A 15,443-nucleotide genomic window follows, 5' to 3' on the forward strand; every position below is an offset into this window, starting at 1 on the left:
TAGCCCTTTTTGCGGCTCAGCCAATTTAGTGCAGTAGAAGTCGAGAAAATAATTTTTTTTCGAAATTTTGAAGGAAAAACTTTAAACTTTGATTTTCTCAAAATTTTCTTTTTTTAAGCAGAAACTTCAACTGTTCATTGCTGAAATTTTGATATGATACTTCAAAATTATAGACAATCAAATTTTAAAAATTGTGTCAACAATTGTTGACTATTTGTTGAATCATGTTGAGGGAAACACATTTTTTGTACAGAAAATTTGAAAAAAAAAACATTAAAATGCGTAAAAAATGAAAATATTACAGAAACTCACGACTTTAAAAAGAAATAAGTGAAAAAAATTATAAAAAAATTTTTGTTCGGAGAAAGACTTGAACCCACAACCTCCCGCATGATGGTCCGCTCTCCAGGCATCTAGCCACCAAGGAAGATATGTGACAAGTGTTTTCTAATGGTATACAACTAATTTTATTGTGAATTTGACATAACTAACAGGAAAGAACAGAAGAACATCAATTGGGTAGTAGCAAGCGGAATGGTAGTGGAAGCGCAAGCGGGGGGGGGGGAAACAACACGACGACTTTGGATACCTTTTCTTTTTTAACTTCGTTCGGGTATTTAATAGGGAAAAATATTTCTTTCAGAGGTAATTTTTATGCTAGATGATAGCCAACGGTGTCTAGAACAAGTTTTCAGTGTAACCTGAAAATTGGCATTTCTCAATATCTCAACTGTTTTTTGCTGTAGCACGAAATTTACTTTTCCGACTTTGGGTACCCTATCCCAGATCGCATCACTATGGGTAAAGGCTAAAAAATTGATTTTTTGAACGATTTGTCTCTCATGATGGGTCAATTTTGGTTGAATAAAATTGTTTTCCTCTTATTGTCAAGCCTAGATTAAGTTAGTCAATTTTTTTATGGTTTCTAATTTACATTAAAAAATATAAATAAGGATATCAATCTGATTTTGAACTTGTAGAGGTGTGGGGTGTTCCCACTGGTACCATCTAATGGGTTAACCTGCTACATGTATCGAAGATGCTACTTGGGGTGACGAATTAAGGGTAGCAAACTCCGATGCCCCGATGGGGGAAGAGTGTCGGGAAACTACTCTTTTACTAGGCCAAGGCTGAGGTACAGCTGCTAAGATCGTAGAACGAACGCGACACAAAGAAAGTTGATACCATAGGTACTTTAAGACGCTTTATTTCGAGAGTCAGAGACAGCTTCACTAAGTTACGCTGCTCTATTACAATATATACACGACTACACAAAATATACAAGCGAATGAGTAAAGACACAATTACTACAGTAAATAAACGAATCCCTAAGTTGAGCTTACTCATCTGCATAGCAGGCATTCAGTCTCAACGTGATGTAGCTAAAGCTATCAAAAACATACTGATGCTGCTTTCACAGCATCCGATCGGTGAAGCTTCTTCGAACTACACCGCTAGATCGCGCCGCTAATAGAGCTGCGCGATGCTACGTATATGGGCTCACAACTTCCACTTATGGTGGTAGCTGCGGGCGCACGACCTACCGGTACAAACTAATCCATTTTAGATGACCTTTTAGTACAATTTTGGGATTTTTTTCAATGTTTTTGAATTTTGGTAAGATTTGTTGAACATGTATGTATGGTATCTATTGGATTTGAAAAAGATTTTGTTAAAATTTTTGAAAATTGAAATTGAAATCGAAATTTGTATGTATTTTCTGCAAATACTGGTTTTATACGTTTTTTTAAAACGCTGAATTCAAAACTACCATAAGGCTATTAAAAACTAATAAGTATAATTAGCTAGGTAACTTGTTCCGGTACCTAATAATTTCACACAGCCTCAGTTTATTTGTATATTTTTTTAATTCGAGGATTTTTTAATGATACCTACCTAAATACATCAATTTTTTACCTATAGATAATACATGAAACATGAACCTTGCTTAATCTATAATATATTTAGAGGAAGCTATTTTTCTCTTGACAGGCACCAAAACTCACACATTTGAATGAAAAATATTTTTGATGGTTTTAAAAATCTTCCCAGTGATAGATGATTGGATCTGATCGGATCTGCGCAGGTCTAATCCGATCTTGTCTAATACATATAATTGTATTTGAGTATTACATCCGAATCTGATCGGATCTGATCTGGTCTAATCAAGACCATTTCTAATCAGATCCGTTCAGATCCAATCAGGTCTCTTATTTGATTTTGATCTGATTAGGAATGAACAGATCTGATCCGCGGGGATCCAATAATCTTCACCTGGGTTATCACCCACATTTTTCACCACAAAAGTTGCATTTATATAACATTACATACCTGTGTTAAACTCGATCTATTTCTAATCTTTCATCATCCCCTCTCGTATTGCTCAAAGAAACGTACTTTAGTTTCCAAAAAGAAGCATTATTTTTGTCGAACAAAGACTTGAATGTGACTCTAAAATCTTGATCCATCGCGTAATATATTACAAATGTAATAGATTTATTAATGGAATCTAAAAGATTGAGTATCACTCGGAAGCTAGCAACACATTCGTTATGAGTTGAAAAACGACTGCGTACAAAAACTGCACGTACTAGGTCGACTAATCCTAATGGAATCACGAAACTTAAACATTGGGCCGCAATTATCATCGATATGATTACTGATCGATTGGTTTGTTGGTTCATTTCGACATTGTCTGTGCTGTTTTCAACGTTGGAAGAATGAGTTGGGTGCTCCTTTTTCGTCCATAGTTTGACGATCAATCTGAAAAACAAAGTAAGATTATTTGAAATTTTTTTCAACCGGAGTTAGTTTTAACCCTCATTTATTTCAATCTGTATTTTCAAGCTGTAAGTTGGCTTCCATTATAACTTACCTAATACCTAATGTTGGTAACACAAGTGATGGAAATAATTCGTACAAGCCAACTTTGATAATTTGTGACGCTGTGTACATAATGGAATCGGTTTTAACAGTGTTTAAGTGAATCTCTGCCTTCCGATGTATGATCGTTTCAATATTATGTGACAAATACTGCGGTATCAAAAGCAAAATGCATCTAGCTACCAGCGTATTGCGTGTAGTTTTCATATAACACCATTCAGATTCCTTCGATGGATAAAATACAGCTATATACTTCCATATTGCTAGCATAATTATAATATACATTGATATGCGGTAAAAAATGGTTCCCAATTCACCGCTTCGCGATAACAATACTGCTTGTGTATAAGTCCATTCTTCGAAATTTCTTTCCTTGATGCTGTTATATTGCAATGCTACCCATGTGAAGGATATCCACGCCAACAGCTCTGATAAATTTGCAAACGTCAAATGTGTGAAAATTAGGTTTACCGGTGATTTCCTATTCCACCTTGTGAACACCAGGATGTTGAATATGTTAAAGATCACACCGATTATGAATATTGGTATGTCTATAAAATCTTGTAGGTTCTGTAAATAATACAAATGCACATTTGCGAATGTGGTTCCACAAAATGGTTCTTCCAATGACATCTTGAATTTTCAAAATACCGACACTCAAAGAAAAAAGTTTACCTAAGTAGTATTTGAAAATAATTACCTACCGCGTTCAATTTTCAAAAACGAATAACTTTTTCAAAAAATTACATTTGTATCATTCATTAAGTAAATAGAACACATTCATTAATCATTTTTTCCACTGTATTCAATTTTCCAAGTTAAAAGCCTACTAAAACAATTAGTGGTGAGATGGTTTCAGGAGAAGATCTAGACATCGAGATTTATCTCATGTGTAGGAGTCATATATCTCTGTGTGCTGTCGACCTTTTCTATCGTAATTCATATTCTTTATCAACTGATAAGCAATATCTACGTATAAAGATATTGTTTTATTTGAATTGTTAGCGTTTATTTTCGGTCAGTTGTTTATCTAAGAAGAAACCCACATCCTTTAAAAAAAATGTGATTCGAGTTTCCGCTCCTCCCACGGTCCAAAGTGATCTAATTTCTCTTTTACTTGCGAGTGAAGTATCCATTACCGCTGCATGAGTTTTTGAAACAGATGAAGGGAAATCGATAAAGAACTCCAAAACACGTGTACATTACCAGCCGAAATTTTAGAGACCGAAATTCATTTTCCTAGTTTTATTAAATTTTTGAAAATTTAAATTTTGACCAAGAATGAGAAAAATAATCAAAATTTCACCAAATTGACCTATAGAAGACTGAAATTTGGCTTGTATAGGGTCATTCCATGGTAAATCGGCGGAATTTTACACGGGGGGGGGGGTCTTCGATTTTGTTCAGAATCACATCATGTGTAGAGATCATCAAACGATGACGAATGGCGCAAACCGGACATTTTTTCGATTTTTTTGCCGGAGCTGTGGGGCTTCAAAGTTCTTCAAAAGGGCCGCAAATGGGAAAATTTCAGTTGCAAATTGCTCCGGTTGTACGTGGTATAGAATTTTGATTTTTTTTTCAAATTGTAGTAGTTTGAGAGGGTAATCAACGAATGATGTCAAATCAGTATCGCCAACTTTCAAAAACCAGAAAAAATTGATTTAAAAAATTGTTTAAATATAACTACGATGTCCGGGAGTAAAAATAATTCTGAAAAGCTTCTCAGTTTTAGTCGTTTTTATGTAGAATACTAATACCAAAAATTTGGACTGGCATTTTTTTCATTTTCAAGAAAAACTGGACAGCTGCGCTTAGCGCAGCTGTAACAGTGTGCGTAGCCTATTTAATGGTTCATGTGGGTATACATATTTGTAGCAAATTATAATGTGTTCATCATTCAAAAAATTCTCGAATTAAATAAATGTTCAAATCCTAGTCTTTAGATGTAATTATTGTTAGTTATCAAAACTAGTTACCTAATTGTTAGTGTTTATAATACCTATCATTTTGGTAGTTTCGAATTCAGCGTTTTTAAAAACGTACAAAACGATTTGTTCCAAAACATTTGATAAAGTGATGTTGGTAATGATTGGTTAAGGGAAGGTAGATGAGAAAGACTATACGGTGGGTTTAATATAATACTTACTACCTGCTATTTTTCTGAGAAATATCCCTAAGGAGATATTTTCCTGCACCATGCTAGCTCAATAGGTGCTTGTACGATCATTACGAATACCCTTTATACACATACAATTTCTTATTAACGTGTAGAAATAAAACACGAGACAAATGCTTTGTGCATAATAATTTAATACATAATGTGGGATTGTAATATTCATGGGGTTCGAAGTCATGAACATTGTATAAATAGATATAAAATATCTAAAGCTAGACTATACTAGTAGAAAAGCGGTTCTGGTAGATATAACTCGAAAAGTAGGTTAATACTTGGTCTAGATTAAGCATATCGATTAAAGGGGGTTTCTCAAATTACCTTTAACTGATAGGGCGAACGCAACCCGGACAGGATTTAGGGTACATCTCCTGCCTCAACACTGTACACGTTCCCTGCTCGTCGGTGTGCTACTAATACTAAGCACGTTGCAGGGTATTGGTCGGTAGATACACTTTCAATTGGGTCGCCATCCCTTAGATCCGGAACGAAAAGGGATGCTTCCAGAGCACCATTGATTAATCGACATCACGTAATCAATGTTCACGTTAACAATATATACATATTAACCTCGCAGTGGGTTATATCAAAAGGTGGGCGGATTAGATCCTTAAGGGATTAATCGGCGTTAATTACTGAGGGTAGGAACCGAACATCGAATTAGCACTTGCAATTACCGAAACGAAGCACAGAACCATCCTTAAGGGGGCTCATACTTAGTGGGAAGATTTTACGTTAAATTACATTTTGTGCGAATGCACTGACAACCGAAAAGAACGAACACTAAGTACATATCGACAAAGTTAAGAACTATCACATATTCAAGTACACTTTACCAAAAATTAAGAACTACCGAGATGGTCTGTGCAAGAGGTTATATAGTAGAAAGTTCAAGGAGAATTATCCGAGCTTGGAGCGACCTACGCTCGGAGATATTCGTACACGTTACCTTGGGCTCCAGAAATGTAGGAGAAGTACGTTAAACTTCTTCGAAAGAGGGGTAATGATATAACCTCCGACGAGAGGTTATTGTACTTCCTCTCTACGGAGTTAAGGCATATCTGCTCCTTACACATTTCACCATCGTTTACATTTTTGACCAAAAATATGGTACTCTTTACCCCCTTCCCTCCTCCTAGCTTCCACCATGGTTTTGCAGATCTTCTCACGAAAATATCGAATGCTTTCTGATTTTTCAAATTTATACTTCAGTAGCCTATAATCAATCTCAGTCTGTACGCAATTGGGGGGAGGGGGGCGGTTACAGCGATTCGTGCCACAATTTCCAAAATTTCCTCGCAAACGGGAAATTTTTCATTTTTGGATTTTTTTATTAATGTAATAAGCTGGTCGAAGTACCACTTTTGAGGAGTTCCTCCCAAAATCGGCTCAAATGTGGATTAACTCGTTAAACAGGTCGACGAACATGCAGTACACAACCTAATCCAATTATCCTTACCTGATGATTCAATTCCATGCTTCGCCCAGACAGCCAATCGGCATTCCATTCTCGTCAAATTATCAACACTCGTGATCTGTCGAAACCAAAAAGCAAAATAAATACGTCTCCAGCGCAGAATACAACACCAACACACTCGTAAAAATTTATCAAAAAATAAATAAAAATCGTATTCAAAATTCACAAAAACATCATTGTTCATATTCACGCCTTCTGGAGCAAATTGAAAATTCCGGAAAAATTGAAAATCGCGCTGGAGGCTCTAGAATGGCTTGAAATGGCGAAATTCACCCTCGGGGAGTTAGTACTGGACAGAATACAACGATTTCCGCAAATTTCGAAAATTTCCTCGAAAATGAGAATTTTTTGGATATTTTTATTATAATAAAGCTGGTCAAAAAACCCAACTTGGCTCTCAGTTTTTCCACTTTTAGTCACTTGGGGTAAACAGCCATATTTGGACACTTCACCTCACTCGTACAAGGGAAAAGAATCAAAAATTTTCATTCACGTTTGAAAATTTGCACGAATATCAGTATCCTGTTTACAAACAACCCTCAGAATCCGAATTTCCCCATTTAGAGCTATTCTGGACCCCCTATAGCGTAATTTTTTATTCCACCAGAGCTTGAAAATTTCTGCAGAAAGCTTGAAAATTAATTCGAGCAGCTTAAAAAAGAGTTATGGCTTAGGTAGCTGAAAATTCGGCTCGAGAATTTCAGACTATGTTGTTTCAAGAAACTGTCGCCCCATTCGAATCATACACAACCCCCTCGATAGGTCTGGTAAACCAATTCTTATATAAAAAAATCAAAGAAGTATCACCAAAAAAGTGTGGAAACGCGAGGTAAACATTTTAATGCAATAAAAATCAAAAATGGGAAATTATTGGCAAAAAATTCAAACTTTTCATCAAGTATTAGGTACTCTCAAACAAATTGGACTGCTTAATTTGCAACTTTTCGATAGAAGAGCTTATTGCCAATTTTTAAACAATTTTTGGTTTACAAATAGGTACTTTGACAGTTTTGGCAAAACAAATGCCTTTTTCGGCTATTTCTAACAGAGAAGTTTTATAGAGATTTTCATAATTCCTAAACAGTACAAGATAACGGAAATTAGTCGTGATAAGAAATGGATGTCCGTTATTCTTTGATAAATAAACTATCACAATAACAACAATTATTCTGCATCATAGTAATAGAATAAAACTGAGAGTGATTTCCACAAGTTCAACAAACTCTTCTCCCTAAAACATTATTTTCACCACTAATTTTGTAATACTTACGTGTTGTATTCGTGATTTTTCTACATCAAAAATTAACCACAGTGGAAAAAATGTTTAAAGTAGTGTTCTAAAATGAACGTATATAATTATTTGAAAAAGTTATTCGTTTATGAAAATTGTTCGCGATAAGAATTCCTAAAGTACATTATTTATTTTCAAATAGTTAACTTTCTTTTTTGAGTGTCGTTAGTTTGAAAAATCAAGATGCCATCGGAAGAATCATTTTGTGGAGCCACATTAGAGAATGTTCGAATTCATTATTTTTTAAACCTGCAAGGTTTAATAGACATACCAATATGCATAATTGGCGTAATCTTCAACATGTTCAACATGCTGGTGTTCACAAGGAGGAACATGATATCACCTGTGAACCTAATCTTCACGCATTTGGCGTTTGCAAATTTATCAGAGCTGTTAGCGTTTATAACCTCCACATGGGCATACTTGGCATATCACAGTAAGCAAAGCACTTACGAAGACTGGACTTATACACGAGCATTTATTTTAATGTTAAGCACAGAATTGACAAGTTTTTTTAACCGCATATCTGCGTATATTGTAATGATGCTAGTAATATGGAAGTATATAGCTGTATTTTATCCATCGAAGAAATCTCAATGGTGCAATATGAAAACTACACGCAATATGGTGGTATCTGGTTACATCGTATGCATCTTGCTTTATGTACCGGAGTATTTGTCACATTATATTAAAACACACATCATGCATCCGACGACAACAGTTTACTTTAGTATTGAAACTCATTCCATCATGTACTCTGCGCCTCAATTCATCAAAATAGTGTTGCATGAATTATTACCATCACTTGTGCTACTAATATTAGGCGTTAGGTAAGTACTAATCAAATCCAGCGAACTACTGCGAGAAAATACAGCTTATAGTCCGGCATATGACAATAGGAGTAATTGCATCCCCCCCCCCCGATCCTCCGGGACAACTTTTTTCTTAAAGAGGACATCCTAAGGAACATTTTAGAGCAAACTTGCCTTTAAAAAAATTTGGCCTTAACTTACAAAATGGCGGTCATTTTGATTGACAGGTCAGCCGAAATCGCAGATTTTGCGTTTCAACATGGGACTTGCACGTAATTTTTCAAACTTTACAAAGGTAGATCGAAAGATCAGGCAAAAATTTATCACCCATCAAAATTTCAAGTGCAAAAGCGCGTTTTTTGATTTTTGTTGAATTTTTGAAAATCCAATTTAGGCTAAAAATGAGGAAAAAAATCAAAATTTTGCCAAATTGACCAAGAAAGCTGAAATTTGGGATATACCCTATTTTCGACATGCCAAATCGATTGGAAGCGGTTCAACCCGTTTTGAGCAGTTCTGGAGCCTCCAGCAGATTTTTGAAACTCGAAATGCCCACAAAATTCCACCAAATTGGAGTTGTAAAGCTGAAATTTATTCTAAAAACTAATTTCAATACGCTGCAAAGTACTGCAGGTGAATTTCAAGTCGTTTTGGAGCCTCCAGCAGATTTTTAAAACTTTAAATTTTCACAAAATTTCATTAAATGGAGATGGAAAGCTGAAATTTACTCTACGCTCCAATTTTAACACCCTCTGAAGACGTCTCCAGGTGGGTTCAAGTCATTTTAGAGCCTCTAGCGACTTTTTTGAAAATTACGGGAGCCTCCAGTAGATTTTTGAAACTTGAAATTTCCCCAAAACTTCATCAAACTGAGATGGAGAGTCGAAATTCATTCAGCAAACTAATTTTAACACCCTCTGAAGATGTTTCCAGGTGGGTTAAAGTCATTTTAGAGCCTCCAGCGACTTTTTTGAAAATGACTGGAGCCTCCGGCAGATTTTTGAAACTCAAAATTCCCACAAAATTCCATCAAATTGGAGTTGTGAAGCTGAAATTTATTTTGAAAACTAAATTCAATACGCTACGAAGTCAGCTACAGGTAGACTTTGAGTTGTTTTGGAGCCTCCAGCGGTTTTTTGAAAATAACTGGAGCCTGCAGTAAATTTTTGAAAATCGATTTTTCCACAAAATTTCATCAAACGGAGATAGAAAGTCAAAATTTAGTCTGCACTCAAATTTTAACACTCTATGAAGACGACTTCAGGTGGGTTCAACTCATTTGGAAGTCTCCAGCGACTTTTTGAAAACTACTGGAGTCTCCACCAGATTCTTGAAATTTGAAATTTTCACAAAATTTCATCAAATTGAGATGGAAAGCTGAAATTTACTCTACACTCCAATTTTAACACCCTCTGAAGACGACTTCAGGTGGGTTCAAGTCGTTTTAGAGCCTCCAGCGAATTTTTTGAAAATTATTGGAGACTCCAGTACATTTTGGAAACTCGAAATTTCCCCAAAATGCCTTCAAACTGAGATGGAGAGTCGAAATTCATTCTGCAAACTAATTTCAATACGCTACGATGTTGACTGTTGGTGGATTTCAAGTCGTTTTGGAGCCTCCAGCGACTTTTTGATAGGATGTATGGCGTTTTTTTGGAAAATTGAAATTTCCTAACACTGGCTGGAAGCTTCGAAATCATTTGAAACCACCATGTAGTCTGCGAAGTAAATTTCAGTTTGCCAACTTCATTTGATAAATTAATGTTGCGGGAATTTCAAGCTTCAAAAATCTAGTGGAGGCTCCAGTAATTTTCAAAAAAGTCGCTGGAGGCTCTAAAATTACTTGAATCCATGCACCTGATAATCTAGTCAAATTAGCTCATATAAGAACTCAACCTGGAATAAATTAGGGGAAAATTTTTTTTTTGCGCCAGAATGCTCAGGATGGTGTCCTAAATGACATACTAAAACCCCCCCCAAAAAACCGCTCGGTGCTTCGCCCCCCAGACCCACATTTGTGACCCCAAAATCAGTTTTTCGCGATTTTCTCCGCCGCATTGCATTTTAGCGAAAAATATATGCAAGATAAAATAAACTACGTCAAATTTCCGATCTAATGATGTATCAACTTTCCTTGTATGTTCAAGGGGGGCGGAACCACAGCCATTCAAAAAAGGGGGGTTTCCTGAAAAATACATCAAGTATATAGGCGCCTAAGGGGCACAGTGGGCCACAGACCCCTCAAAAACGGCGATAATTCGGATTCAACCCTCATCAATGTGCAATACGTCGAATAATATGTTTTCTAGGTCGTAGAATTCGAATCTGCACTTATTTTTTTTGTAGGGGTGGGGAGTGAGGCGTGGGGAGCGGGAAAATTTCAAATGTTGCTTATATTATCGTGTAATATATCGATTAATATGTTTTCGAGGTCGTAGAGTTCGAATCTAGAGTTATTTTTTTGGTAGGGGTGGGGGGTGAGGCGTGGGGAGGGGGAATTTCAAATTCTGCTTATATTATTGTGTAATATGTCGATTGATATGTTTTCGAGGTCGTAGAATTTGAATATGCACTTATTTTTTTTGTAGGGGTGGGAGGTGAGGCGTGGGGAGCGAGAAAATCTCAAATTTTGCTTATATCATCGAGTAATATATCGATTAATATGTTTTCGAGGTCGTAGAGTTCGAATATGGAGTTATTTTTTTGGTAGGAATTAAAAGTGAGGCGTGGAGAGGTGAAAAATTCCAAATTTTGCTCATATTATCGTTTAATATGCCGTTTGTCATGTTTTTGAGGTTGTTTATATCGTTGGCTTGAAAAAATCATTTTATACCTCAAATAATGTATTTCAATCAAAATTGAATCGAGTATATCATGTTTCGATCTTGAAATTGCGATATATCCGCATTTGTGAAGAAAATTGATGTATTTTTAATAGAAAAATGAACCTGCACAGCAATGGGGCAAGTTCGGGCAAAAAATCGCTAAAACATAGTATACACTACACCCAAATACACATCACTATGCAGAAGAGACCACGCAAGATTGCGCAATTATATGAGTTTTGTTCCAAAATGTGTTCAGATTTTGTGTAAAAAACTGTAAACTTTAAAAATCAGTGGTATAAAAAAAACATCAAAAAGTAAATTTGGAATTTTTCACTTCCCCACGCCTCACCCCCACCCAATAAGTGCAGATTCGAATTCTACGACCTCGAAAACATGCCAATCGACATATTATACAATAATATAAGCAAAATGTGAAAATTACCCCTCCCCGCGTCTCACCCCCCACCCCTACCAAAAAAATAACTCCAGATTCGAACTCTACGACTTCGAAAACATATTAATCGATATATTACACGATAATATAAGCAACATTTGAAATTTCCCCTCTCCCCACGCCTCACCCCCCACCCCTACAAAAAAAATAAGTGCAGATTCGAATTCTACGACCTCGAAAACGTATTATTCGACGTATTGCACATCGATGAGGGTTGAATTCGAATTATCGCCGTTTTTGGGGGGTCTGTGGCCCACTGTGAGGGGGGTGAAATGGTCGCCAAAAGCGTTCGAGTTGATATCAGCATGGAAGGTGGGTACGATGGAGAAACTTGCGCGTGAAAAATTTCAGATCCACACCCCCACTCTTTTTTGGGGACCACCCTTTCCTGAAATTTCGATAACGCTTTTCTCAGCCCCATGTTGATAGATTTTGAAAATTTTTCTGGAGGTTATGTATATCCTTAGTAGGTATCCCCACAAAAATTTTCAACCCCCTCCCCTCATATTTACCCCTCAAAATGGTGTAAAAATGTGTCATAGGGAGGGTTGGGGTAAAATGGGAATTTTGGGGAAAATAACCAAATATTAATGAGTAGGGTGTCCTTTTCTTATGATTCGATACCACTGAGCACGAATATGACGTCAGATTTTTTGCTACCCTCGTCTAGCTCTCTCCAGAGCACTTAGTCCCTTCAATTTTCACTATTGTTAAAAAGCATGAAAAAATAAAAAATCGCTATTTTGAGGGGTAAATATGAGGGGTGGGGGTTGAAAATTTTTGTGGGGATACCTACTAAGGATATACATAACCTCCAGAAAAATTTTCAAAATCTATCAACATGGGGCTGAGAAAAGTGTTATCGAAATTTCAGGAAAGGGGGGGTCCCCAAAAAAGGGCGGGGGTGTGGATCTGAAATTTTTCACGCGCAAGTTTCTCCATCGTACCCACCTTCCATGCTGATATCAACTCGAACGCTTTTGGCGACCATCTCACCCTCCTTAGGCGCCTATATACTTGATGTATTTTTCAGGAAACCCCCCTTTTTTGAATGGCTGTGATTCCGCCCCCCTTGAACATACAAGGAAAGTTGATACATCAATAGATCGGAAATTTGACGTAGATTATTTTATCTTCCATATATTTTTCGCTAAAATGCAATGCGGCGGAGAAAATCGCGAAAAACTTATTTTGGGGGCACAAATGTGGGTCTGGGGGGCGAAGCACCGAGCGGATTTCGGGGGGGGGGGTTTAGTATGTCATTTAGGACACCATCCTGAGCATTTTGGCGCAAAAAAAAATTGTCCCCTAATTTATTCCAGGTGAAATTCCTATTTGACTGTATTATGAAGTCGTCTTCAGAGGGTGTTAAAATTGGAGTGTAGAGTAAATTTCAGCTTTCCGTCTCCATTTGATGAAATATTGTTAAAATTTAAAATTTCAAAAATCTGCTGGAGGTTTCAGGAATTTTCAAAAAGTCGCTGGATGCGCCAAAACGACTTGAAATTCACCTGCAGTACTTGGTAGCGTATTGAATTTAGTTTTCAAAATAAATTTCAGCTTTACAACTCCAATTTGATGGAATTTTGTGGGAATTTTGAGTTTCAGAAATCTGCTGGAGGCTCCAGAACTGCTCAAAACGGGTTGAAACCGCTTCCAATCGATTTGGCATGTCGAAAATAGGGTATATCCCAAATTTCAGCTTTCTTGGTCAATTTGGTAAAATTTTGATTTTTTCCCTCATTTTTGGCCTAAATTCGATTTTCAAAAATTCATCAAAAATCGAAAAACGCGCTTTTGCACTTGACATTTTGATGGGTGATAAATTTTTTCCTGATCTTTCGATCTACCTTTGTATGGTTTGAAAAATTTCGTGCAAGTCCTATAATTAAACGCAAAATCTGCGATTTAGGCTGACCTGTCAATTAAAATGGCCGCCATTTTGTAAGTTAAGGCCAATTTTTTTTTAGGCAAGTTTGCTCTAAAATGTTCCTTAGGATGTCCACTTTAAGAAAAAAGTTGTCCCGGTTGATCGGGGGGGGGGGTGCAATTACTCCTATTGTCATATGCCGGACTATTAAAAGCGTTAACCAACTCCAGTTGAAAAAAATATCAAATAATATGTATTTTGTTTTTTAGATTGATCGCCTCACTGTGGATGAAAAAAGAACACTCAAGTACTTCTTCAAACGTTGAAAACCGCACAGACAATTTCGAAATGAAGCAACGAACCTATCGATCGATAATCATATCGTTGGTGATTGTGGCTCAATGTTTAAGTGTCGAGATTCCAACAGGATTACTCGACCTAGTACATAGAGTGTTTATACGCGATTATTATTCAATTCATTACGAATGTGTTACTAGCTTCAAAGTAATACTCTATCTTTTAGATTGCGTTAATAAATCTATTAAGTTTATAGTATATTTCGCCATGGATCAAGATTTTAGAGCCACATTCAAATCTTTGTTCAACAAAAACAATGCTTTTTTTTGGAAACTGAAGTATGTTCCTTTGAGCAGTAAGAGAGGGAATGATGAAAGCTTGGAAATAGATCAAATTTAACACAGGTAGAAAATTTAGAGAAATGCGTTATATTTAGGATGAAAAATGAGGGTGATAACTGATAACACAGGGGAAAATGATTGGGTCCATGAATTTCATGGATCTAATTTTACATGACCACATTGGATCAGATCTGATCAGATCCTGAGACAATACCCAGATCCCTGACAAGATTGGATTAGACCTGTGCAGATCTGACCAGGTCCAATCATGTTCTCCTAGGAAGGTTTATTTTAAATGTCCATAGTATTTTTCATTCAAAAGATTAGGTTTTGGTGCTGAAAAATAGCTTACTAGATTAAGCAAGGTTAGGTACTGTTTCATGTACATATTTGTATTTATCAAAAACTTATGTATGTATTTATCATTCAAAATATTCTCGAAGTGAAAATATTTATACAAGTATGTAAATTGAGTCTTTATGTAATTGTTCGGTATAAAAACCAGTAACGTAAACTACCAGTTATGGACCACTTTTTTACAATTAATCGCCAAAAAATCATTTGAGTACCTTAGAGTCAAAACCCAGCAACTATCTATGTATTTCAACTAAGTATCTCTGTATTTCACAACTAGCTATGTATATCAACTATCTATGTATTTCATGAAGAGTAACATGTGTCTCCTCAATAATGTGCTCTTAAAAACTTTTAATACTTTATTTATGTGTGCTTTTGTCTTAAAAATGTTTATTGTGTGCCTCAGCATCCGTTGGTGCTTGGGCAAGTATTATTTTCTTATAGAAAGTGATGTAGTTAGTGTATGAAGTGGGCTCCTTTGGAGCTACTAGCAGGGGTGCTAACCGTAACCGCAAAAAACCGAAAACCGTAACCGAAATAACCCAAACAAGAACCTAATTTTAGCCATTTTCAAACCCTAACTGAAAACAAAAACCAAAATTTCATAGGTTTTTTAAAAACCGTAAAAAACCATAACAATAATAATGAAGCAGAGTG

The 15,443-nt window shown here is 36.2% G+C and overlaps 1 protein-coding gene and 1 long non-coding RNA gene across 2 annotated transcripts; one reads left to right on the forward strand and one right to left on the reverse strand.

The window, feature by feature from the left end:
• Positions 1-1,191: 1,191 nt before the first annotated feature.
• LOC135845294 (uncharacterized) lies at positions 1,192-3,780 on the reverse strand. The gene is made up of 2 exons (XM_065363771.1): positions 2,876-3,780; positions 1,192-2,763 (listed from the first exon to the last, which is right to left on the reverse strand). The coding sequence occupies exons 1-2, from the start codon at positions 3,514-3,516 to the stop codon at positions 2,337-2,339; spliced, it is 1,068 nt and encodes a 355-aa protein (XP_065219843.1). The 5' UTR covers positions 3,517-3,780; the 3' UTR covers positions 1,192-2,336.
• Positions 3,781-7,736: 3,956 nt separating this feature from the next.
• LOC135844020 (uncharacterized) lies at positions 7,737-15,148 on the forward strand. The gene is made up of 2 exons (XR_010558437.1): positions 7,737-8,657; positions 14,061-15,148. It is a non-coding gene; the product is annotated as an uncharacterized LOC135844020 (long non-coding RNA).
• The last annotated feature ends 295 nt before the right edge of the window (positions 15,149-15,443 follow it).

Source organism: Planococcus citri, chromosome 4, assembly GCF_950023065.1.
Source record: "Planococcus citri chromosome 4, ihPlaCitr1.1, whole genome shotgun sequence".
Classification (NCBI taxonomy): Eukaryota; Metazoa; Arthropoda; class Insecta; order Hemiptera; family Pseudococcidae; genus Planococcus; species Planococcus citri.